The 27,578-nt window shown below is 39.6% G+C and overlaps 1 protein-coding gene across 2 annotated transcripts; it reads right to left on the bottom strand.

Annotated features, from left to right (window-relative positions):
- Positions 1-5,994: 5,994 nt before the first annotated feature.
- On the bottom strand, positions 5,995-9,279 carry LOC147885791 (protein GAMETE EXPRESSED 1-like). Of its 2 annotated transcripts, XM_087396918.1 has the most exons (6): positions 8,830-9,279; positions 8,210-8,737; positions 7,728-7,854; positions 7,437-7,623; positions 6,717-6,870; positions 5,995-6,232 (listed from the first exon to the last, which is right to left on the bottom strand). In XM_087396918.1, the coding sequence occupies exons 1-6, from the start codon at positions 9,201-9,203 to the stop codon at positions 6,007-6,009; spliced, it is 1,596 nt and encodes a 531-aa protein (XP_087253044.1). In that variant the 5' UTR covers positions 9,204-9,279; the 3' UTR covers positions 5,995-6,006. The 2 variants fall into 2 exon arrangements, with proteins under 2 accessions (XP_087253044.1, XP_087253045.1); XM_087396919.1 differs by lacking the exon at positions 5,995-6,232 and having other exon boundaries at positions 6,767-6,870; positions 7,525-7,623.
- Between the last annotated feature and the right edge of the window lie 18,299 nt (positions 9,280-27,578).

The following is a 27,578-nucleotide window of genomic DNA, read 5'->3' as shown; positions in this document are numbered from 1 at the left end:
TTCAAATGGCGAACGGGGATAATTGACATGCTCGGGCCCAAAATGGCTAACTTCATAGATCATGTGTTGCATAGCCCCTAAGACCTTATTGTACAGTTGGATAATACCAACGAGAGGGTATTGCACCACTCCACAAGCCAAAAGATGGTGGTTTTTTTTTTGTCTTTCTCTCTACGAAGTTCGCGTAGCCACCCAAGGCCTTCGGCCATGGAATGTGGGATGCATGCTCAAGTAGGGAGGTCACTAGGCTTAGATAATTCCACATTTCTAAGTTAGCAAGAAAAAGTGAGGTGTAAGAGTAGGTTCTTGTGTAGCTACCATGCCACTCATTGACGTGGGAATGGAAGCAAAAATTGTGCTTGGTGACTTTCTCTTTGGCACCCATCTTGGCACATCATGATCTTGTGCTTCAGTTTCCCTTGTTGTGATGGGAGGTTCTTGTGCTACTGCTGCAATTGTGGGTAGTGGCCTTGCTTGTAACTTAAGGACTCATGCATAGAGTGGAGTCACTTTCGCTCTTGTCTTTTTGTGAGTATTCTTGGGGAAGCTCGTAGTAGGTTCTTGTGTTTCTACCCCCTATTAGGGGTAGGTTCTTGTGGTACTACTATTGCCTTATCATTCTAGATAATCCCATGGGCATGGTCTTGGTAGGTACCCTAAAGTTGAGTGGGGTGTCAAGGTTGCAGATCTTAGGCACCTAGATATACTTACTAACCTCATACTAACCTTGAGCTTGAAGTAGCCACTTAGGAACCCCTAGGCTGGCTCCTTCATTTTTTGCCTGTAGGATATTCGGATATGCGTCTTCTTACTCAAGATTTCCTTGGACTCAAGGGTTGTAGAAGAATTGGTGTGGGGAGTAAGGGAGGAAGCAAAGCCACACATTAAGACTGATTCTCTAAGGAATTTTGAGTATAGAAAAAAGGTGCTCCTTTCGAGATCCAGTGGACTTCTTTTTTCTTAGTGGGAGGGATGAATGGAGTGCCTATTGACGTGGAAGGTATGATCACATGTAATTCCTTTATTGTGCCTCTTGAAGTCATGTTGGTATTTGCACTGAAGGATGTGGATATGGTCTTGATGACAGCAGAACTGCATGAGGAAGCCTTGGTTGTATTTAAGGGAGTGCATGCATTGTTGCATGACTTACCAATGGTCCTTGGATTCCAAAACCAATCAAAATGACTAAGGTTGGAACGTCCATCATTTGTCAGTGTCGTGCATTCATGCCAATCAATTTGGCAATTGACAGCCCAGCACCAAGTCCAACTGAGAATGACCTATTTGTCCATGCCACCTACATGCATAACGTAACATCTACTAGCCACGCTATGGTGATTTACTAATATGGGAAATTCTACACAACATATTGCAGGCAAGATGAACGTCAGGAGTTGGGTGCACATCTTGTAGGAATGAGGTTATGGCTCACTCCAGGGTTGACAAAGGCATCTGCTGAACAAATAGCTTCCTTGCATGGTTGAAAATCCACTTATACCCTAGCAAGGTCAATGGTGATATCCTCCATGGGTTTTAACCCTTCCATGAATGCTTTGCAAAATGTTATTAGTCCTAAATTTTTTGCCTTCACTTACGAGCCCTAGCTTCCTCTATCACTTGTCACTTGATACAAGCAACTTCCTTCTTTAGCTCCTTTTCTTGGTGGATGGCATGTAGTGTTTGAAGGGTCAAGGGACCATAATAGTGTTTAAGCTTGCTGCCATTGATGTAGCCATCGATTTCAATGCCATCAAAAGTCGCGATTCTACATGACCCTTGTGGTGTGATTTCCACAACCCGGTATGGACCCATTCCTCAATATTTCAATTTACGATTCATGTTCCTTACGCTATATAACAATGCAAGGTCCCCTTCTTTTAGGTCCTTGTTCCAGAGGTTGCAGTCAAACCACTTTTTGTAGCGTAGTTTTTTACCTTTATGCCATAGGCTACTCTCAACCTTGTCTCATCCAGCTTTTCTAGCTTGATTGGCCTTTCTAGAATTTCCTCTTCGTGTATTCTATCCCTAATTGTAACTCTGAGTCTCAAAACGATGAATTCCATAGGCACAACTACTTCCACCCCAAATTTTAGGCTAATGAGTGTGTAGTTGGTGGTGACGGTATATGCCATCCAGTAAGCCCAAGGTGCCATGGTGAGTATATGTTCCTAATCATTATAATTGGCCTCTAACCATGCACATCATTGTGTGGCACAAGGTCTTGTTTGATCTCTCAGCTTGGCCATTTGCTCCTAGGGTAATAGGGTGTGGACTTCCTATGAATGATGAGGAACTCGCTCATTAGAATGCGGATCATATTACTAAAAAAATGTGTTCCTCGATCACACAATTTCCAATGGGAGGCCAAATCATGTAATCACGTTCTCATACCTGAGTCCCTTTAGTTATCGGACTGATTGGCCCTATGAAATTGATATGATCTGTAAGGATGCATGTTAGGGGCATATAGTCCTGATTGTGGGGGATGGAGGCTCACTGTGGCAAGGGTCATAGTGTTTAACAAACTCGGCTACATCCACAAAATGAGTTGGCCACCATAATCCTAATTGCAACACCTTATGGGCCATAATCTCTCCATCAAAGTGACCACCTGTGGTGCCAAATGAGCCTCGTCCAATACATCTACAAATTCATCCTTGCGGATGTAGTATGTCACATTATGCGATCCTAGCCCATGCGATAGAACTGGCTGACAGTTAATTGATATGGAGCCACTTCCTTAATAAGTTTCTTGGCCCATTCTTTATTAAGGGAGTTCATTGGCTAATAAGTGTCCTATCTCTTGAGCCCATTCCAGAACTAGATTGATAAGGAATAGTGGGGCATCTAGAAGATCATCTTCCACTCCTATGGCTACTTCTCCATTGGGAATGCAGGACATGTGATCAACCATAAAGTGTGTATGTTCCTTCCTTACAAATGAAGGTGAAGTTAAACTCTAAAAGGATGAGCATCCATCGCATGATGCATCCTATCATAGCTTATCAAACAAATAGAGGAGAGCCTGGTGATCAATAAAGAAGACAAAATTGTTTGCCAACGAGTAATGCCTAAACTTTTTTACTGCATAGACCATGGAAAGTCCTTCTTGCTCAATCGTAGTATAATTCATTTTTGTGTTATTCAATTGGGAGTCAATTGGTAGCTTGCAAGTATATTGGGTAATCCAAATTGAACTTACCTGGTTGCGCTGATATGCACCCTATTGTGAACTTTGAGGCATCAATATGGACATGAAAGATTAAGTCCAAGCTAGGTGCTCGAAAAAAAAATGTCAGAGGCCAAGACAAGTTTGAGGTTTGGCACTCCTCCATCCAATAGAAGACTATGAATAATTTCTATGGGGGCCGGGAAATCTTGGCATAGTTGTAAATGAATTGGCAATAGTAGCCCATGTGCCCAGTGAACCTTTGTAGGCCCTTTGCATTGGTATATGGGGTTAACTCTAGGATAAGTTTGATTTTGTTATAATATATGGAGATCCTATTTTTTGACACAACATGCCCAAGGATGACCCCATGTTTGACCCAAACTGACACTTCAAGGGATTGAGGGAGATTCAATAGAGACAGCATCTTTCAAACACCAGTATCAGCAGGTACTTGAGGTGATCATCCCATTGGGAATGAACACACAAATAATCTTAGAAAACCTCTAGGAAATCTCTCAGGTTTTCCTTAAATGTCGTAATCATAAGCCTTTGGAATGTTGCAGGTGCATCAGTGAGCCCGAAGAGCATCACCCTGGACACATAAACTCCATATTCCATGGCAAATGCAGTTTTGTGCCAATCCTCTAGTGCAATAAACAATTTGATTATATCCACACACACACACACACAGGGAGGGAGGGAGGGGGGGGGGAGAGAGAGAGAGAGAGAGAGAGAGGGGGGGGGGGGAAGAGGGGGAGAGGGGGAGAGGGGGGGGAGAGGGGGAGAGAGAGAGAGCGAGCGAGAGAGAGAGAGAGAGAGAGAGAGAGAGAGAGAGAGAGAGAGAGAGAGAGAGAGAGAGAGAGAGAGAGAGAGAGAGGAGGAGGAGGAGGAGGAGGAGGAGGACGGACGGACGAACGGACGGAGAGAGAGAGAGAGAGAGAGAGAGAGAGAGAGAGAGAGAGAGAGAGAGAGAGAGAGAAGATTATTATGATCAAAGAGATTTAAAAATGATTCTTATGAGAGAAGAAAGATTTAAATAATTATTATGATCAAAGTGATTTTCTCTTCTACAATTTCTCACCTTATAATTGTCTAAGTTACCTCATTATTACAGTCCTTCATTTATTAATTATTATGCTGCATGGATTTGTTTTTACTTAAAAGGAGATGATCATCAAATGATTTATGATGCTTTTTCTCTTAAGGGTCGATTTCTATCTTACTAGAAAGATACAGTAGGAACCTTTGCCATGATAGATGACCAAAGCTATTGCTATAGCCCTTACTTTTGTTTTAATTTATCTTCTTGGAAAGGTGTTGGAACCTTTGCTAGGACATTGCTATGATACATGACCAAATCTAGGACATACCTTAGTTATTCTTTGTATCTATCCTCCTTAAAATTAAAGTCTCTAAAAATAATACAAGCTTGTCAATTGAAAGTAGTAAGAATATGAAAATTTTATGCCAACTTGATCAAGATGTAACATGGAAGTAATGACTTACTAGTCCTCCTTTTAATTAATGACTTGATCTTGTAACATGGAAGTAATGACTTACTAATCGTCTTTTAATTAACTAGAAAAAGAATCATCCATCGGCATTCACTCAATGTTCTCCCTTTATTTATATGCCATTGGCTAGGTAATTTTGTATCCTTCAATGCTAGAGTAAAGTTGAGTAACTTAGTGGTATGTATTGTGGGCATTTATTTCAATGTCTAGCTCAAAGGTATTTATTACCATGTCAAAGTACAAGGATTCCATATGTAACCTACGAGTAACCTACTCACTTATACATTTACTACAATGTCAAGTATAACAATTCCAAAAGGTGATACTTGTATATTATTCTCATTTATCATATTTTCCTTACGGTATTTCTTTGATGTTCCCTCCCAAGTTGCACATTTATCTTTCCTTTCATGGTCTCATAATATGGATCCATGTTTTGTCCTAAAGTATCACTTATCACATTAATATCCCCTAGGATGCATCCATATGTTTTCCAGCGCAATTTCGATCGATATATCTTCAAGGCATGACTAAATCACCCAATGTAACATGCCGAGATGTAGGATGAACACCTACCTACAATCACATGTGTATGTAGAACTGATGACCCCTAAAGAGATGTTGGGAACATATTAAAATCAAGGTCATTTTACTAGGTCTAACTAAGAGTATCTACTATCTAGCATGGTGGTTCTTTTACCATGAGATGAATTCATCCTTTGATGGCTTTGTAGGTGCTCGTTGTGTTAACTTATAGAACTCCATGTTGATCAAATCATGTTAATAACACAAATGAAAATGTAAATGTCACATATTTAAGAAATTAAAAGAAACTTAAGTCCAAATGAATGATGTACTCATAATGATAAATAATAGCATTGCTCTCATACAATCATCCCAAATGTATATCAAGAAAGTAAAAGTATTGAAATTGAAAAACTCTTTGTGGACAATCCATAATGAACCCTAAAAAGAGGGTCTAACCATCTAGCACCTCAACAATAGTAGTCCACCCTTAACACTAAAGATGTGCTTAGGTTTGGAAAAAGCTATCCTATTATGCCCATGAATTCAATCATTTCTCATGTAGAATTGTGTATATAAGGATGAAAAACACCCTTTGTGAGAATGAGTCTCTTTTGATCATTACCCATCCCATGCCATGTGAATAATTATTTCCCTCATAGGGCCAATGATTGCATCATAAGTATGGTCCATGGACCATTTTGATGGAGTTAAATTCAATTTATGTACTTTATATGGACCCCCATGCATGTGCCTTATAGAATGGCCAACTCTATTGGTTTTTAATGGTGAGTTTCATACCTTTCCTTTGACTTTAAGAAGGCGTTGGATCATGTTGGGTGATGAAGAAACTTTGATCCCATTGGTGTTAATAGGTGCATGTTTTTGTTTGTTGAGTTGTGCTGATATTGCATTATAATAATAAAATTGGTTACCTTTCAATTTCGAGCGTAATTTCTTGCTAGTCATCATCTTTTGATGTAATGCCACTAGCAATTTGTGATTGCCTGCCTCAACATCCCTACAAGTATCCATAAAAAGAGTTTTAGTATTTGGGGGGTAAAAGAAGCCTCTAGATTTTTTGCCATCCTAGAAAATCGTGATTTAATGAAAATTTTTGGTGTGAACATTTGGCTAATTTGGCATTATGTGAGGTGCATCTATTACACACTTTGATGAGAAAAGATTATAAATGTGTAGAATTGAGACTATTCATGGTGCAGCTACATTTGAAATGTCATGAGAGAGGGACATGTTGGAAGTTGCCTTAAGTTGGACCTGTTGCTATAATTCTTTTTTTAAACATAAGAGATCATTTTTTGTATTACTCAAATGTGTGGAAACAAAGTAATATGTCTCCTTGCTTGGTATGGATAATATGTCTCCTTACTTGGTATGGACATGCTAATCTTTACTTAAAGAAACATTTCAATAAGACTATTCTAAAAATACATCTTATTTATGATAAATCAATATGAGATCTATTAGTGGAGTTTTTGATGAACCTGTAGGTTATCATAAAGTACATGACCACTGTTGTTGTGAATGCTCCAAAGGCTCCTCTCGTCCAACGAACCAAATTTTGTTTATCATTTGTCATGGGTGCCTTACCATATGCCTTGATCAACCACACCTCTACTACCATTGCCATCAATAGCCCTGAAAGCAAAACAAATTTATCAGTTTCCTTTTGCATGTAATTCCACACCTAATCAAGGTCAAAATTAAAGGGTAAACACAGTCATGAAAACGGTAGGTCAATGGGCAATCTTCACATGTAGAGTTACAAAATATTAGCCCTGCTAGCGAATTTATCAAACTTGAAGCTCATAAAGTTAGCCCATGTATATTTTGGGCAAGTTTATTGAATTCAGAGCTCTAAAAGTTATCCAAGAACTTGGAGAAGCCTCTCTCTCTCACCTCTTAAATTTTGGAACACATTAGAAAACTAGTTTTCCTTTAATAAGGCAATGTTCAAGCACCTCATTTTGAAAAAAGGCTCCCTACTACCAACCAATCACCCTTGCCGTCCAAATGAAGCTCCTCTCGCGCTTTCCCAATATTCATAAAAGCCACCACCTTAATAGTCAAATGAGTAACTCCCTTAACTCTAGCATATTTTCAGCTACATGCATCCACTCTCATGCATGTACATGTGTCACACATGCATGTGCATCCCTCTCTCTCATGCGCATGCGCACACACACTTGCACAAACTAAAATACCTCCTTGTAGGAATATCCTCGCATCATACGTCCGCTCTGCCATTGTTAATGCTTGCACCAATATAAGTGATGTGACATAGAAGAGCACCATCTTGACCAATCGGGACTCTAGCAGCATGTTGCTGTACAGAGAAAATACACGATCCAGAGCAGAGAAGGTATCCGCTTGGCTTGACACGAACGCTTGCTACAATTATTTTCAACAAAATTTTGCATTCTCCTAGTTAGTAATACAACTAATTCCACGAAATTATGCCAAGAACTCTATTCAAACAATAAGCAATCTCGTACCTGTGCAGTAAGCACTTGCTCAGACCCACTCGCAAGGCGTTTGTATGCTTCATCCACCTCTGACTGCCAGTTTTGAAAGTCCTGCTGCTTCTCTCGAGCTTCATCCGCAAGCCCAGCTAGAGATGATCTGCAAGATCTCACAACTTCTGATCATTTGCACACCGTAGTTTGCATGCAAGCTATTTAACAATTCAAGCTCTATCACATGGAGTTGACTTTTCCTTATTTTAACCACAAAATACAAACACTATTTATAGTTATAGATGCAAACAGCAGCAATTCAACCAATAATTCATATGCAATTACTTTGTCAAAACGCAAACCAAGAATTCAAAGAGTGCCATACATGCAAAGAGTAGAAATTCAAACATTGCATGCAAAAGAATAACAATTCAAACCAATAATTCCAGCACTCTCATATGCGATTACTTTGTCACAACAGGACTCACAATTCCCAACTACTTTGTCACAAATGGAATTACCTTGTAACCTCCATTGCAGCAAATTGTGATTCTTGGAGTTGAGTCAAGCTTTCCAATGCTTTCTCTTTGAGCCTGTCCAGTTGAGCCACAAGAGCTTCCGCTAGTTTCTGTTGTCCCTCTGCTAATTGCTTCTGCTCGTCTGCCACCCCCTGCAGTTGCCTCTGTGTTTCCTCTGCAGCTTCCTTAAGCCTCGCGGTCCCTTCGTGTAATGCCTTGTTCATCGCCGCATGCTCCTCCTGAGCCGCATTTTGCAGGTTCTTTATCTGATCCCCTCGCTCATAAATCGCTTGCGACGTATCCTGGATGCTTTTTAGTCGGTCTTGCATCTTGTCGTTAAGGTCCAGGATGGATTGGGAACGAGTCCCTATCTCTTCTAGCTTTTGTTGGAGCTTCTGTGACTGCTCGAAGGCGTGGTTGAGAATTTCATCCGATTGCACATGTATGTCGTCGAGTTTCTCCACCATCCAATGCGCTGAGCCCTTCAGCTCGTTGATAGCATGATCAGTCTCCAGCTTGAAGGCTTCACCTCTGCGATGATACAGAGACAATTGATGTTAGACGTGGACCCGATTTTCATTTCAAATTGAATGACCCAATTGTCTTGCATGACGGATCTTAACTGAAGGTGATGGCACATCGACGCCATATCGACGAAAAACGCGAGGTAGACAGTATGGGTATGGTTGTCGAATTTTTCCGTGCAGGTTCTCACCAACACATTCCCAGGACAATTCATGGGCACTGCCCATCCGGTCTTCTTGAGAAAGCATTCCGCCAACTCATAGGCTAGTCTGGCCTTCTTCTCTTCATCTCTGAGGACTTCCCGACAGTTAGACAGAAGTTTCTTGTAAGAGTTTTGCCAACACGAACCTTCTAGGCTACCATCTTTCTGAGTCATCATCTGTTGAGCTTCCTGTATCACGGACCGACTGGTGGCAAACAGGCCTTCCGCTTCGCTCTCGAAGGCAGCAGGTATTGACCCTTCAAGCTGCATCTCTTCGGAGGCTCCGGACGAAGATCCAGCGGACGAAGGGGGGTCGGCAGAAGACCATGGCCACTGGAATGCATTGCATACAGAAGCAGAGGCGATAGCAACGAAATATATTAGAAAGAACCAGGCCGAGGGGTGATGAAACGTTCTGTGGGCACGAGGGCGCATGGACTTAGAAATCTTGAGCCCTTGATCCTGTGATGTGCTTCACCATAAGTAAGAGTTTCTCCCGCTCCTGGACGTTAAAAGATCCTTGCTGAGCGGAGGAAGCCGAAAAGCTACGCTCTCTCCCGACCCGTGTTGTGAGACGATGGCTTCCGCAATCTAGGAGCTACCGCGTGTGGCAATGAGAGCTACTGCTTTTTACGTTTGTAATATAGTGTGCGGCCGAGGGAAGAACTCTTCTCTGATTTGTTGTCTGCAGTCTCAGAGCGACAGAGGAAATTGGGATTGGATAGTTGGATCAACATAAACGAATGAACGAACCGAGGAATGGATGGAATTCTGTTGGAGGATTTTGAGTGTGGGCGATGGGGTGTCTTGGACGGCAAGTCTTGAGGCGGAACCTTGTATGTGACGTTCCATCTCCATATATCATTTTTTATGCCTCATTTGGTGTGGCGAAATAGTCTACTTGTCAATGGCTTAGCACTTGTGACTTGGTGCAGCAAATTGCTTCCACATTAGGCATAGAAATTGGTTCACACCACCAAAGGATGGCCACCAGTGTGGTAGTTCACACCACCACACGATGGCCACCGGTGTAGTGGTTCACACCACCACGTTGTCATCGCGTTGCTAATTTATGTCACCAACTTATGATTGGTGTAGTAACTTTGAAATTCGAGGAGATAGAATGAGCCAAGTAGCACTTGGAGGAATTGGCCATCGAGTGGGCGGCCTTCATGGGCTAGACACAAATATTTTGTGTCGCTATCCAACCAGTCCGTCCTATTAGGCCGACTAGGATAGCATCCATTCTTAGTGTAGTAGAGAAAGGTTTAGAGGGAAATAAATTAATAATTGAGAGAACTTATTACAATAAACTTTTTATTGCATGTGTAATTGTCATGCCAAAATTTTGATGCTTTAAGATGAGTAATTTTCATCAATATTGGATGTAGGCAAGTGGAGATGGACAGATGCAGAGCCACCGAATTGGTCTCTGTCATTATTTAACTATATTGTTAGGAATGTAAAATATTTATGGATCAAGGAGCTCCATGTAACTAACAACAAAAGGGCACACCGGGAGGCTTCTTAAGGGGTCACTAAGAAATATATATGATAGCACGTGCAACCAATAAAAGGTGTTTCATATTTTTATGGAGTTACATGAACTATACATACATAAGGGGTTTTTTAATTCAAAAAGTAAAATTTTCAATATTTTTATGGAGTTGCATAAAAATATACATACATAAGGAGTTTTTTAATTCAAAAAAGTAAAAATTTCAATACATAAAGGATACTTTTATCATCTCATATTTATGAAAGGGTGTATATAGTTTAGAAAAATTGGGGTTTTGTAATTCCCCTTGATTGCACATGCTATATGGGGGTTTTCCCTAGTGACTTCCTTGAGGAAACTTTTGACATTAATCCTTGGATGGAGGCAAAGTCTATTAGCGTAGAAAACTACATCTTTGACAAATAGTTGCTAACTGCTGTAAATGTGGTGGGTAGTACCCACCGTTAATGTTAGTCAAGAGTCTTGCAAATAAAGTTCTAGTTGAAATCTAGCATTAACATTTGGTGATGCAAAGTATGCTCGTTGGAGAAGCCAATGGATTCTAATTGAATCAACATGTCCTGAATGATGGAGAACATGGATGCAAGAACAAGATGTCAACTCAGGTACCAACAAAGAGAGGAGTGGATTGTTGGACTAGAAGCCAAGATAAGAAGGCTCAAGACAATTGCTAAAAAAGATGAATCCTTGATGGAGGGAATTGAGCAAGCCAATTAGTCCACTAGCATCAATGGCAAACAAAGAGAGGAAGGAGGAGGTGACCAAGAGAGTTAATAGAACCCGACCTCAAGCAAATTTGGACCTATTTTGGCAAGGATATGGGAGTATTCTTCATCACCATCACAACAAAGAAGAATTAATCAAGAGCAAGTACATATGGGTAGAGACTGAGGTGATAGAGACTCTAGACATAACAAAAACAAAGACACCTCGCCAATGATCCCACTAGTAAGCCCACACATAGAGGAGTTGATGGAACAGGAGGACCACATATACAAATGAAGTTTTAGAACTTCAATGGGAACAAGGGAGAATCCTCAGTCTCACATTTAGAAATAATGAGAATAGTTACAATCTTGCAAGTCACTCATGAGGAAGGATACTTGTTATACTTCCTTGCCACTTTCACCAATAAAGCCATCGAATGGTTGACAGTACCCCAAAGCATAATTTGCCATGTGGGACAAGTTGAAGGTTGTTTTTGTGATGGGCTTCTAGCACAAATTCACCAAGTAAAACATCTCAAAGACATATTTTTGAAGCTTAACCACCTCAATCAAATGAAGGGGAAATCAATGTATGATTTTGCTACATGAAGGAGTTTGTGAGTGCTGACCAATCATCTCAACAAATGTGCAAGTAGAAAAACCATTGCTAATCTTGCATTAGAGGAGATTTGGGGTCTCAAAAGGGCCTCCAATTAGTCTTTCTTAACTTCAAGGGATTAGAGAGGGATTTGAGGTGTACCAATGAGAGTGCTCCTTTGTGTGGGTCAGTGGTACATTGAGGTGTACAAAAGGACATGTTGAGCATCTATGGGTGGGGAGACCTCTCACCCATGGTTTAGACCCATGATCTTCATTCCCATCCATTCATCTCATCTACAATCCAAGGGATACATTCAAATTTGTGGTAGAATGCTCCAAGCCATTAGATCAAGGTGTAGATCCAATGGATACCATCAAAGGATAGAAGGATCAAATCTAAACCCTTGAAAATGGCAAGGATCTAATGGATGAGATCAAAAGAGAAGGGGGATCATTTTAAGCCATCCATCTAGAAATAGATCTAAGGGTGGAGATGCAAGGAAAAGGCACTGGAATCCAGGCCATTGATCTCAAGGAGATCCAAGGGTGGAGATGGAAGAAAAAGGTGTTCAAATCCACACCATCCATTATGCACCTGAATCTCAACCGTTGATCTCAATGGGTCCATCTACACCCTCCAAAATGCACCTCAATCTAGGCCCTCCATTTGATTCTTTGATCTCCACCATTAGATCTATCCAAGATCTAATGGTCCATAACAAATGGCGACCTATGCCCCTTTATTACACCTCTATTTTGTCAACCTTTGCCAGTTTGGAGCCCACCAAAGGTGCCTCCCACCAATTTGAGCATCCTAGGCCTTTGATTCATCCACCATCCATCCAAGGGCCAAGGTTGATCAATTTTAAAATAAAGATACGCATGTCAATTGAGTAAATGCTAGGGGCCCTTAGCCCATGGATTACCATAGTGGGTTCACTTGGTATTAGCTTAATCCATTTCTTAATCCATTCCTTATGAGGCCCTTTTGAGACCCCAATTCTCCCCTAATGGTTGATGAGCAATCTCACCCTAGGAGTAGAGCTTTGCAAAATGGAGATTACATACCCAATAAGGACATATGACAAATTGCTCACAAAGTGTATTGCATTAGAAAAGAACATAGAACTTGAAAGAAAAAGAAGGGTGTTGGTCCAAGAGGCAGATAGCAACAAGACAAAGAAGAAGAAGTGGTGGCCAAAAAGGACACCAAAATGGAAAATAAGGAGCTTAAGAAGCTTCTCAAAGAGATGAGCATCTGAGGTAGTCTAGAGACATGTAGGCAAATGGATATTGAGTTCTCTCACTTTTCAACTCTATGCAGTTCTCTCTTTAATTCATGATTCTCGAGACATAAAATATAGATTGCAAACAAACTAAGAACACACACTAAACAATATTTTTGACTCCAAGAGATAGCTAAATTGATAGTTTATTGTATGGACTGGTAGCTCATACCTACGAGTCTTGTTGCTACATACAATGACTCAATAACAAGTTACCTAAATGACCCTATGATTATTGAGATGACACTGGAGCAGGTAAACTAGACCTAAAGCCCGCTCTCCAAGCCTGGCGACATCATAGTAGCAATCATATGCCGACTCTCATGTGTTTTGCTACTACTAGAGAATCTTCCCAAGTCCAAGAGCCAAAAAGAATGTTTGAACTCTCTTCCATACAACTAAATAGGGGCCAGCATCCGAGAGGTCTCATTGCCACACGATATGCTACCACATGCACATGATTACTACACCAGAGAGCCAATTGCCAACAAGTTACTACATGGCCCAATCACACTAACCTGACCAACCATAATCGCCAATAGGAAACCCCTAAACTAAAGGCTTCTAAACCTTAATCAAAAGAAAGCCACCCCATGAAGGTTCTTGCCAACAATCCCCCCCTAAAACAAATGGGGAGAAATACATAGACAATAGTAGAAGAAAAATTGATCACAAACATCCCAAACATCTAAAACGTGGTCAACTCAACTATAGATTCTAACCACGTTCAAAAAATCACCACTACTAGGCAATTCTATGCTCAATATCTCAAAAGGCCCATTGGTCTTCATCACAACCCATCTTCACTCACAAGTCTACCTATCTCAATCGATGGAAGCTCATCAATGATCAATCCACTGCCTTAGAGCTTTTAAACCATGGAAATCCCAACATTCCCCCAAAAATCCAAACAAGGGAATGAAACAATTGAACTATAACAATCAGTAGAAAATGAGAAGTAGCCAAATATAACGCTCAACACCTGAAAACAAGATCTCCTTAAGATACTTGATATAACTACATCAATGCAGTTCTAAAACCTGCCAAGAGTTCTTAAAAAGGCCCATCACAAAGTCAATATTTTCCAAAGATCACCAATAGACTCAAAATAAGAGCTCCTCCAAGATTCATTATGCCAATCCTTTGACCAATAATGTATGCTGCAAGACTACTCATCTTCATGCTCATGCAGCTCCACTGCCAATGAGCCTCAGATGCTCAATTCTTCTCACAACCCTCAAGAAGTGGGAAAATGATGCCAAAAAAGGGTTGCCACAACATGGAGATTACAAAGCAAGTGTTTGCCATGAATCAAAGACATCACCAAAATTGCATATCTTTGAAAAGTAACACGATCTTCTTTTGCCAGAGACCCAAGCAACAGAAACTGTATGATGCTAATTATTGAGATTTCCCATCGAACCGTGATAGACTCTTCCTTGAATATACCTCACAGACCCCTTTGCGACCCTGATCTGATACTAATTGTAGGCAAATGGATATTTGGCTCTCTCACTTTTCAACTCTACTCAAATATGAATATCAATGAAAACGGAGGTCTTACAACTACCATCAGCAACATAGATTCCATGTATATTTTAAGTGAAGGAGGAGATGACAGTAGTAAATTCCAAAGAGTAGCCATCTATTTTCTTTCCAACCTTAAAGATGGAACTGGAGGAGATGCCTCCAATCAAGATAGAACCGGACCTATCGCAACAAGCAAAGCTTCACCAAGAGACGAACGGGAGAAAGAAGATCACATTTCAAAATTACTGGGATGACTTTGAATGAGCAAATGCTTCCCATGTCCAGCCAGCAAAAACGAAAGACCCGGCACCTCAAGGAAATTAGGAGCTTTTGCACAACAAAAAGCTAGAAGAACACAACACTTTAAGGGAGAGAGTGAATCTGCTAGCCTAGGTTAGTCAATTCTTGTCTTCCTAGATGATAACTTGCTTCATGACTCAGTCATGTGGCTGTGCACACTCATGCTTTGGTAGGCTTCCTCCCTAGTGTCAGACCTTCGATGGCTTTCATAGAGACCTAGATTAGGAGCAACTGGGTAAGGAAGGGTATGAATGTCCTTAATGTGAGATTCCTAGAAAAAGGCTTTTTTGTCTTCTTATTTGAGAAGCCTGACATGGTTGCAAGAGCCCTTTAGCATGGCTTATGGACCATTAGGAACAAACCACTTTCCTATGTTGTGGGCTGGGTGAGGTCCTTGGTGTGGAGAGGAAAACTTCATCAATCCTAGAGGTAATTCCCCAATTTTTATTAAGATGGATATTGCAGAGGAGATGCCTAATACCCTCATAATTCTTAATAGAAATGGTATAACATTTAGGGAGCAACCCTTGATCTATAAGAATCTTCCCAACTCTTGCTTTTTGTGTGATTTCTCCACACATGTGGTTAAAAAATGTCATCTAAAGAGGGGCAAGCCCAAGGAGGCTGAGCCTTCTACTCCTAAACAAGCTACTCCTACATAGAAATGGATTCCCAAGCCTCCCTCAGTACCTCTGAGTACTTAGCAAGAAGGCCAAACTTTGAACAGAAACACTGAAAAAGGTAAGGAAAGTCTGGTGACACCTACAGTAAACAAGAATACCTATGAACCTCTCAAAGACAAGGAGGTCACTGAAGGTAACAACACGGTGAGTCAAGATGACCACACGATCATTGAAGCTAGATGGTCAAAAGAGTTTGAGGAAGATGTTAACAGAGAGGATGCCATGGATGGGGAGGAGGTAAGTGAAGAAGAATCAAAAGAAGAACAATCCAAGGGTACCCCAGGTAACAAAGGGGACTCCAATCAAGGAAAAGACTTCAGAGATCAAGGCTTGTGGAGACATGTTAGAGGCTAGATTGAAGACTATTGACAAAAGAAGAGTTTGGTATGTCACCTCCCATGTGGAGGGTATGGGTGGGACTGCCATTGGAGTCATGTCTCATTATAATGGAGGAGTCACTCAAGTTATCATAGATGATCAAAATAAATGGATGCTACTTAAATGCCTTATCAAGGGGATGAACTTTGTAATAATTTCATTTTATGCTCCCAATTCAGCAGCTGACAAAAGGTTTCTATGGGATTCTCTATTATGTGTAGATGGCAACTGTTTTGCTATGGGGGCCTTTAATATGGTAGAGATGACGAGGGAGAAATGGTTTGGAAAAAGGCATTGTCATTAGAGGTTCTGAGTTGGATGCTTGGGAGGAATTCAAAGAGCACTGGAAAATGGTAGATGCTTGTACAAATGGGGAGTCTACTTGGTGTAATAGTCATTTGGGAGAGCAAAGAGAGAAGCCAAATTGGATCGGTTGTATGTATCACAGGGTCTTTTGAATAACCTTCTCACTTCAATGACTAAAACTTTCTCTTCCCTAGCTCTATTACCAAAAAGCTATGCTATGATTTTGGGGTTATTCATAGGGGTACTTCATGGTTCAAAGTAGACCCAGCGTTGAAGAGTGTCCAATCTTTAATAAAGAAAGCCTAGGAAAATGCTTTTGGTAAAGACATTTTTGTTGCAAATGCATGGGCTTTAGCTATTGAGGATACTCAAAAACTTCTTAGGATAGCCAGAAAAAATAGAGCCAAGGTAAGGGCTCAAAGAATGGATCTAATTTAGAGCAATATTAAAAAATTAGAGCATCAGGCTAGAGCAGGGGACACAGCTAGATAAGGGGGGCTACTAGGAGCTCAAAAAACAAGAGAAAATCAAGTTAAATAACTCCAAGATTTACTTCAAAGATTGGTGGGTAGGAAAAATAGATAAATCTACCAAAGAGACCTTCAAAGATCAGAAGAAAAAGAGTCAATGAAGATATAGCCCTTTTAAGAAAGGCTGATGACACTTTTGTTTCATCCACAGTGGAGAACAACTAGCTAATACAAAAGCATTTCTAGGTACTCTTATCCTCTGCAGCCATACAAGAGGAGGATACTCAGAGAACCAAATAGTTGTGTCAAATCATAAGAGAGAAAGCTATAGAAAAATATGATTTGGCTTATATAGAGAAGCCCTTTTCCATTGAAGAGCTGAAAGAGGTAGTCACAGTGATGGCAGATGCCAAAACACCAAAAGGTTCTTCCCATTGAATTCTATAAGGTTTTCTGGACCTAGTAGGACTTTACTTACTTTTTCTTTTGCAAGAAAGTTCTAGAAGGGTGCTCTCCCCCCTCATGTCAATGGGTGAATAATTAAGCTCATCCCAAGGAAGGCCCCAAAGATGAGCTTAAAAATTGGAGGCCTTTAACAATTGTAGCTACAAGATTTTTGCAAAGGCTTTAGCCCTCAAAATCCAAAGTAAGATGAAAGACTGGATACTTCCTAAAAACAAAAGGGTTTCATAAAGGGTAGTCAATTGTAGCTAAATTGTACAAGATTTTTGCAATGCTCAATTGTAGCTACAAGATTTTTGCAAAGGCTTTAGCCCTCAGAATCCAAAGTAAGATGAAAGACTGGATACTTCCTGAAAACAAAAGGGTTTCATAAAGGGTCGTCACCTTCTTGAAGCTATTTGGGAAGGATGTGAATATGCCAAGGAGACTAAACAAGATATATGCTTCCTTAAGATTGACTTTGATAAAGCATATGATAGGCTAGAATGGGATTTCCTATTACAATATTTGTAGGACATGGGGATTGGCCATTCTTTTGTCTCAAGTGTTAAACTCTTACTCACTAATGCTTCAGATAAGGTAAGTGTCAATGGAGATATGAGTGCACCTATTTTCTTGAAAAGGTCAATCAGACAAGGCTGCTCTTTAGCTCCTCTCCCTTTTACTATAGTAGCAACTAATGCTCTGGGGTGGCTTCTCAGAAGTCAAATTCAGGAAGGTAATCTTAAGGGGATTGAACTCATGAATGGTAAGCATTTAGTGTGCTTGTAATTTGCAGATGACACCACTCTTATCCCCAAGAACAATGATTAGGATGTTAGATGTAGGAAGAATTAAGGATGATATTTATCTTCTCTGTTGCTGCTTTTAGTTTTTTCTAAGGTGTTAGGCCTTTCCAGGGCCAACCGATCTATCATGGATAAACTATGTTGATGTACAAAGGTCCTTCAAAGTTAATATAAAATCCTCTTTTTTTTCCCCCCAAAAAAAAAAGCATATCAAGATCAAAAGGACAAAACTAGAAAGAATCAATTGAAGCCAAGAGAGATGCAGCCTAGTGGAAGGAGGAAAAGAACATGGCAACAAAGATCAACCATGAGCTTTGAAAAGGAACCACTCATCACAATGGGAGAATCATCATGTTAACAATAAAAAAAGGACCAACCAATAAAGTAGAGCAAATCAATGAATGAGGGAAACAAACCTTAAATGAAGACAATGCTAAATGACTAGTGCAATAGGTGCACATCAACTCAACCTAGGAGAAGTCTTGAGAGCTACTTTATGATAATTTGATTAACCACCTAATGGAACTTGCTCCCCACTATAGAAACTCCTTTTAGAGTCTAGTCATGGACTAATGACCTATAACCACACCCCTCACATTGATTATCAACTTAACTAAAATAGTCATTTAGGACAAAGAGGTACCCCCATGATCGACATCAAAGTTTGAAACCACACAGTGAAGGGAGATGGAGACTCAGGTTTGCATCATCTCTAAAGGAGGATAAATATCAAGATTTTGAAGACCTAAGCATAAAAGATTTGAATAGCAGATTACAAGCCAGTGATGCATGTGGGCATGTTGAAAGATATGCATCAAAATCAATGGATCATACTTCATGACCAATTCATCATCATCAAGAGGGAGAGTGAATGCGAGTGTGAGATGCTATTGGAATTACCATGCCTAAAGGGTTCCAAGGTGCCTCACGACTCGAGAGGGGTGACCCTCACAATATCCCAAGAAGGAAATGTCATAGCATAATCAAGAAAGAATGATCTGAATGTCTAGAGGTTGAAGAATGCTATGCCTCAGACATCAAAGAGAAGCTACTCGTAGTGAACATTATGTCCATCATAAAAATAAATGCATTATGGGTAGCAACCGAAATGATGCCCAAAGCCAAAGAGCAACACATGGATTTTTCCTAGGGCTTCACTATAAAGAGAAAGAAGGACAAAGAGACATGGCAGAGAAGCCACAAAATTGTATCATCATCTAAGTAAACGGTAGGGGAAAACTCACCAAGCACCAAGCAGCCAACAAAGTCAATGTGGGATCATGTGACAAACAAAACGTTTTCTACATCAATGAAAAACTTCCCTATGAATTCCTCGATCATCAAAGTACTTACTTTGAGAATACAAACATGTATTTTCTTGGGAATACATAGACTTGAAGGGGTTTTACAAAGTTTTTTGCAACATCAAATCCCTCTCATTCTAGATTCTAATCCCATTTGGAAACAAAGATACTAAATGAACCAAAACTATGCCACGTTGGTGAAGGGAATGAACAATTGACTACTACTCAAAGTGGGGTTCAAGGCAACCAAAGAGACTGGTCCTTTCCGATTGTTATCATGCCAAATAACAATGCCAAGCTGTGAGTTTGTGTCATTTACAAGAAGAGGAACAAGAGACCATCAAAGATTCATTCCCACTACCATTCATGGACACAACCCTCATGGGGTTTATTGGCTGCTAGATGTATGCTCTTATGGATGGGTACAGTGGGTACAACCACTAGATGTATTCAAAGGCCTTCTAAGAGTACATCAATGAATTCATCACAATATTCTTGGAAAATTTCTCAATTTATAGCTCAAATAAAGCACACTTGGAATGCTTGAGAAATGTGTTCCAAATGTAGGGAGACCTAAATTTTGCTTAATCCATACAATTGTGTGTTATGAGTGTTCTTTGCATTTTGCTAGGACACATGATCTCCAATCAAGTCATCATGACCAAAAAATCCACGATAGATGCCATAAAGAAGATGAAAAATCCCAACAATATCAAGTAAGCACGTTTGTTCATGGGATTACTACTTCATCAATAATTGCTGATAAGAGTAGAGAAGGAACAAAGCAAAGTATTCTAGAGATTCCTACAAGAAATGGAAATTAAGACATCGATCCTTTCCTAACCAAAATGTGAGATTTTGTGTGCATGTTGATGCATTAGGGATCTTTATTGGGTCCATCTTGGCTCATACCAAAGGTAACTTGGATTTCCAAGGTGGAAGCCATAGGGATGGTGTATAGTATACAAAAAAATTGGCACTACCTCTTGAGCAACATGTTCATCTTCTATGTGGATCATCAAGAGTTGCTATACTTAATCAAAAAGAACATCATGAAGCCTCATTTGATTTGGCATATGCTCATTGCTCTTGCTCTATATTTCAAGATAATCTACAATCTAGATTCATCACTCTGTGGATGTGGTTATTTGTCTCACATCAAGTATATAAAATCAAGCAAAGGGATCAATGATAGTCTTGGAGATGCCAACTAATTTTCAATGTGAATGTACGAAGATAAGCTCAAAGAGATCATCTAGGATCTCTCAACAAGGAAACTCCCTAAAGATGCAAGTAAGGATGAAAGGGTAGGAATCCCACTAAATTCATGGAATTGCTCATTGATAGGTGCCTACTTGTACAGAAATTGCCACATTGGCAATTAATGTGGCAAGGTGCCACATGTCATTGTAGATCCCACCGTATCTTACCACCTATACTACCATGTGGCCTCATTTTATGACATGTGTCATCATCTTCTTTAGAGAGGTGTGTGTTGAAGCTCCCTGCGTTTCCATTCATCATGACCAAGGGGTCATGTTTGCTATGTTTATGGCCTTGCATGCTACCGTTTGGCATCACTACATGTGTTACATATGTTAGTCACTAGCTCCATGTCCTATGGGCCTTTGTTATTGTGTGCTCTTCCTTTTGTACAAGTATTTCCATTGTATTATTGATTTCTTGATGTGGGGGGTGTGTGTGTGTGTGTGTGTGTGTGTGTGTGTGTGTGTGTGTGTGTGTGTGTGTGTGTGTGTGTAGTAGACATTTACAACACCCCTTTCCATAGTGAAGAGTAGACAAATTTGGAGTAGAAAAGAGAAATGTTTAATAGATAAACTTTGCAATAAACATCCACAAAAAATGAAGTAGCATCAAAGGATGAACATTTTTTTCAAGAGAGAAAGAGTGAGTAGTAAAGCTTTGATAAGTCATTGGCAGCATCACTTTTATTGAAAAGAGGAGTCTACCTACCTGCCACCATCCAACAAGAAAAATGATAAGAACCATATTTTAACTTAGTTAGGAAGACAGGTATCATAAACACCCCTCTCTTGTTATCGAGATTATAATAAAATAGTTTCTCACACAACGAACTCATAAAGCTAAGTTTTTGACACATGGTTAATGTGCAAAATCGAATGGGCCTTATCTGATGGGATGATTAAATTATATAATGAAAACATGTGAAAGCATAAAAGGAGAAAGAGGACGCGAGAGGTTTTTAATGTCAAAATTATTCTTTTAGAGTAAAGGAGGGAGAAAACTTAAGAGAAAGAGGAAATTAACAATTGGAGCATTTAAAAAGATTAGGGTATTTTTAACTATGAAAATTAAAAAGGAAGCCATAGAAGAACATGAGAAATAATAGGAGCAATAAATTAAATTTTAAGACTAGGGGCAATAAACGTTAATGTGGAAGTGAATCTAAAACTTAGAGCATTAAGAAAAGAAGAAAAGATTAACGGTTTGAAAAAGTAATATAAGAAATTCTAAATAATGAGGAAGATAAAAAGAAAACAAGTTATAAGAAAACACTTTAGAAAACCATACTTGGGAGGGGAGAGGGGGAGGGGGGGAGAACTTAGGATATAGAGTATTAAATGTGACATAATAATTAAGAGTAAAGGAGGGAGAAAATTAAAAGAAAGATAACTCTAAGTTAAATTTGAAACAAAAAGGAAGGCAATGGTAATAATATAGAAGTCTATTTAAAAAGGATTAAGGGAAAGACATAGTAATTTTAGGGTATAAGAGAGAGGGGGGGAGGAACATAAAATTTGTAATGAGGGAGGGGGAGGTATATAAGGTATAGTGATGAATAAAGTACAGTGAGGGGGGCAGGGAGGTAAGTAGAGTACTTGTAGTGAGAGAAACAGAGCCGTAAGAAAAGCGTGAAAGAGAGTGATATAAGGTATAGTGATATATAAGGTACAGTGAGGGGGAGGGGGGGCGGGCAAAGATAATTTAAAGTACATGAAGTGAGAGGGGAAAGCCATAAGAAAAGTGAGAAAGCGAGTGATAGAGACCTGAGAGTCCATCACGAGTTTTACGAAGAAGGCGGGACTTCAAAATACGCACGCAGCACGCGCCTCGTATAGTGGCTTTGTGGAGTGTGCTGCTGGTGCAGCACTGTGGCAGATAGAAGGAGACTAGGAGAGTATAGAGTGAAAATAGATGCACAGGTGTGGGGGGAAGGAGTACGGGGTAGAGCAGTGAGCAGCGACGAGTAATGGGCAGTGAGTGATGTGAGGGTTTTAATTTATAGGAGAGAGATAAAGTCGGGTTAGGGGAGTCAAGGAGGTGAGAGGTCTAGGGGCTAGAGGAAGTGAAAGAGGCATGCATTGTGAGGCATATAGACTACAGCAAGGAAGTGAGAGAGGCATGCAAAGCGAGGTGTTTAGACCGCATCACAAGGAGAGTGAAAGGCGAATAGAAAGGGCGGTGCACATGGTGGTCTAGGAGTATTAGAAGAGGGGTTTAAATTAGGGAAATAGGGGGGGGTTAAGAGGGAATAATAGGGGAGAATAAGGGTAAATTAGGGAGTAATAGAGTAACTAGGAGTCAGGATTCAGAGGGAGCAAGGAAAAATAGTAGAGAAAATAGGAAAAAAGTAGAAAATAGGGAGAACAAAGGAAAAATGGAAATTTTTGGGGAAATAAGTAGCAAAATTAGGAAAAAATAGGGATAAAAGGGGGGAACAAGGAAAAAAGGGCGGGAATTAGGGGAAAAATGGGGAAGGGGGGGGGAGAGGGGGAGGTTAGGGGAAGGTAGGGAAAATTAGGGGAAGATAGGGGCGACTAGGGGAAAATTAGGGGAGATTAGGGGAAATAGGGATAATAGGGGAAGTTTGGAGAGGTTATGGGAAATTAGGAAAAAAGGTTAGGAATAGTTTAGGAGTTTTTTTATCTGGGGGGAATTCAATCAAAGAGTGAGTACAAAAATTAGTTTAAAAAGTTTTTAATTAATAAAAAGGAATTTAGGGAGGATAAATATTAGAAAATTAGGAGAAAAATAGAAAAAAGTTGGAAAATAAATGAAAAAAGGGGGAGAATATTGAAAGAGAAAGGACTTAGATTGTAAATGTAAGGGGAGAGAGGAATTTAAAAAAAGGAAGAAGGAAAAAAAGGAGGGGGGGAAGGGGGAAGGAAAAAATGTAAAGTAACTGTAAAGGGGAAAATGAATAGGAAGTGTGTGTGTGTGTGTAGATTTAAGTGTCCCATCAATAAATGAGCCATACAATTAACTCCCAGCATTTGGATAAGACATTTATATGTGAGACAAGTAAAAATTTTTAAGACAACTAAAGTGCATATTTTGACAAAATAGTTACAAATTGAGAGATTTCCTTAATAAAGAATTTGCAAAAAATTTTGACAAATTAAGAATTTTTACAATATTGAGTTGGCGAAACCTCAAGATAGGTAAAAAAGTGTCAAATCCACCACGTAGACGAGGTTTCAAGGTTAGGGTCCACTTACCTGGCATCATCCAAATAAAACATATGTTAGAACAATATAGCTTAATTTGGGAAGACAAGTAATGCATGTGCTCCTTGGCTTGTTATCGCTTTACCTAGGAACAAAAGCATCCCTTCAAAATCTCACCAAAATCTTCAAGTGCCTAAAAACTTAAAAAGGGGGGTAGTCCATGCCCGAGAGTGAAATAAGAAAGTTTATTACGGGGTGTAATCCATGCCCGAGTGAAATTTAAAAAAGTTAAGTCCTCAAAAGGACGATCCCAACAATACCATGAAAAATTTGAACAAATGAAAGGAATAAAACTATTGAATTCAAAGAGGAAGAGGTGGGAAATATTTGATTAAGTAAATGCCATGATAAGGAGGTTCTCCACACCCGTTAGTGAGTGCCAACATCATAGGGTTAATGCGCATCCTTTAGCAAGTACCATCATCATTGGGGGTAATCCACACCAACAAGCAAAGGCAATTACGTTAATCACACAAATTATAGACGGGGGTAGTCCACTCCTCCATCAAAGTCCATTATTTTATCTAAACATGCAGTTATTCCATACCCTTAACAAGGACATTAAGGGTCAACCACATGGGGTAATCCATGCATGGATATAGGAAGATGTACATAGGACTGAAAATCAATGGATTATAAGAATTAAATTGAATAAACATTTTGTTTTAATAAAGGAAAAGAACTTGTTTTAATTAAATGAATTTAAAAAAATTTATAAAAATTTACTATACCAGATTAATAATCGATGTTACAAAAGAGAATTATAACTTACAAAGAAAAAATGTTTAAATAAATTACTTTGAATAAAGCAATTGTTTTAATAAAGCTATTGATTACTTCGTATAAAGCTCTTGATTGAATAAATTACATTGCAAGAAGTCAATTGGGTTAGGGGATATAGGGGGGGAAAGTTAGGCACATTGAATTAAAGGGCACGAAGGTTGGGAAAAATCAATCTTAAGGAAGAACAAAAAGTTAGAATTAAGATTATGAAAAGACGACATGTAGCATGATATATAAACTAGAACTAACAAAGTTTACTAAGTGAGAGCATAAAAGACAGTAGAATGATAATTAAAAGCTTAAAGACCCAAATAAAACATATATGTATGTACAAGCAAGCAAACAACTAAAAGATAAGCAAACAAATCGTATGAATATATAAATATACAAAGAGCCATAGAAAGAGCGGTGCTCAGTCATCATGGAAAAAACTTGCAAGGGCAATAGCTTTGAGTCAAGGCGAAGGAGAACGGACTCGAAGTAGAAGAAAGTATGTGAGACACAGAGAACTAAGGTGATGCAAGGAGGCTATGGCACAGTGAGAAAGGTGCTTGCAATGAACAAAATTAGAGACCAAGACTAAAGTGCATCATAAGCATAGAGTCAGGGGGAGGTGACACTAGCTAGAGAGCCAACGCTAAGGCCAATATATATCAGTTTGAGAGAGAAGGTGGCAAAGTGGCAATGAAGGCAGCATGAAAGAGGCATGAGACAAGTGGAAGGAAAGCAACAACGAGTTAAAGAGCAATGTGGCAAAGAGCAAGAGGTGATCCCTTATGTAAGCAAGGTGGCCAAAAAGGGGACTAGCCGAGGAGGACTAGCTGCCATCCGAGGAGAGCCCAATAAGGGATCCAAGAATGTGCCATCATCTCTCCTAGGCAACGCAAGGTGGTCAAAAATCATAATGGAGTGAGTGTAGACCCAATCAAGCACTGTAGCCTTGCTAATCATGCTACAAGGGTTCGCCTATTGATCAACAAGGGTAGAGACAAAGCTGTGTACCAAAAAGGGCAAAGCAAACAATGCAAAATGCTACTATCTTTAAGATTCTTTAAACATCTCAAGCATGCATCTCTAGAACATTGACAAATATGCACAGAGAGTGGGAGTCCCTCACCACACACTTTGCATAGAAAGAAAATTCTTACCACATGCTTTTCTTAGAGAGAGAAAATTCAACAACATGTATAGATATCTATTAATGGAATGAATAGGGCTCAATGTTCTATTCATCTTTCATGTCCATATGTGTAGTCTCTTTGTGTCTGTGTTCCCTTGCAATTACTAGCATGCCTTTACCCCATCCTTACCCTTGCCCTTGCAATAACCCCCAATTATTGCAACACTTATCCTTGACCCTCCAACCCTTCTCCACATCTCCTTCCTCCTTATCCTCTCCCAATTCTCCTCCCTTCTCTTCCCTACTCTTTCCTCCCTTTCCTTCCCTCTCTTTCTCTGATCTACTCTTTCTCTCTCTACTCCTACACTGGGTCCCATTCTAACTTTTCAATCCTATACTTATTATAACTTCACAATCCACTCCCAATCTATCCTTAGCCTTTGGAACCCTAGCATAGACTTCTCAACCATCATGCCCTTGACCCATGAAGGAGACTTGTCTGAACCCTCCTTCAGACAAAACCTTCAACTCTTCTCAGCCTTAAATTTCGTTGCTAGATTTATCAATAATATCCTATTTCTAAACCTTACAAACCCCTTTAATCCCCAAAGGTGGTGAGAACTTCCATCTAACCATTTGAACAACTCTTCTCTTCACTTGATCTCATTTAAGAACTCTATCTCATGCTCTAAGCCTACATCTCTCACTAGAATACAACTTGATGCCCTATGCTACATTTGTAAATTTTACAACAAAACTCAAATATGATTGTAGGTGGCCAAAACCTCAAAGACATGAGAGATAGTGCACAACACTCTCTCCACTCAATACCACTTCCTTGCAAACTTAGAAATCTTCCTCACTCAAAAGCCTTCCCCACACACTTCTCTCACCACTATCTCCTCTCAAGGTCATTCCCTTTTGCAAACTTAGTAATCTCCTTCACTCAAATACCTCCCTCATAAACTTCCTCTTACAGTTCCACACAAAATCCTCCATAGCAAGGACATATAGTCCAAGCTTCCCCACACACTTCCCACACACTTCTCTCACCACTCTCTCCTCTCAAGGTCATTCCCTTTTGCAAACTAAGAAATCTCCTTCACTCATAAACCTCCCTCATACACTTCCTCTTACACTTTCACACAAAATCCTCCATAGCAAGGACATATAGTCCAAAGAAGTTGAACATTCGGATTGGAAGGAAGAGGTATCCTGAAGTGGCAAAGGGAATCTAAGAAGGAATACACAATTACTCACATACAATTTGAAGTAGCTACCAAAAGTGAAAAGGGGGGGGAGGACTGACACACTAATTAAAGGGAAAAACTAACACAAACTAAATAAGGAAATCTAAGAATTAACATGTGATTACTCATATAGATTTTGAATTATGAGCTGCTAGGAATAAAGAGGAGGGATTGACATTAGGTTGCACACATTCACACATAATCATAAACTTGGTAGAACGTCACAAGCTAAACTTGCATTAAATTAAGGACTTTGTAGAGAGAAAGTGTTGAAGAGACATGCTCTACCTTTCACTCTTGCCTACTAGGCTAAAGTATATAAATGTGATAGCTTGTTAAAGTGAGCACATAGCTCACACTCTACAAACATAGTAAAGAGGAAGAGATACATCACTGACTTGGCTATACAAAATGTACACTATCCTTTACACTATAAGAAGAATATTATACACAAAATGTACACTATCACTATAAGAAGAATAGGATACACAAAATCATTGAACCCTATAGGATTCCCCTAAGTCTGTAAGGACTATTCACACCACGGCTCAAATATCACATGATATGACCTATAAGTCTTAACCACCTACCTCATTTTTACAACATATATAGCATATAAGTCCTAACCACCTATCCCAATTTTACAACATATAGAGCACATGTATATGA

This window comes from Dipteris shenzhenensis, chromosome 25, assembly GCF_047967505.1.
Source record: "Dipteris shenzhenensis isolate YYH24624 ecotype China chromosome 25, Dip_SZ_1.0, whole genome shotgun sequence".
NCBI lineage: Eukaryota > Viridiplantae > Streptophyta > Polypodiopsida > Gleicheniales > Dipteridaceae > Dipteris > Dipteris shenzhenensis.
The sequence above is the reverse complement of the archived record's forward strand: the minus strand, read 5'-3'. Positions and strand labels throughout refer to the sequence as shown.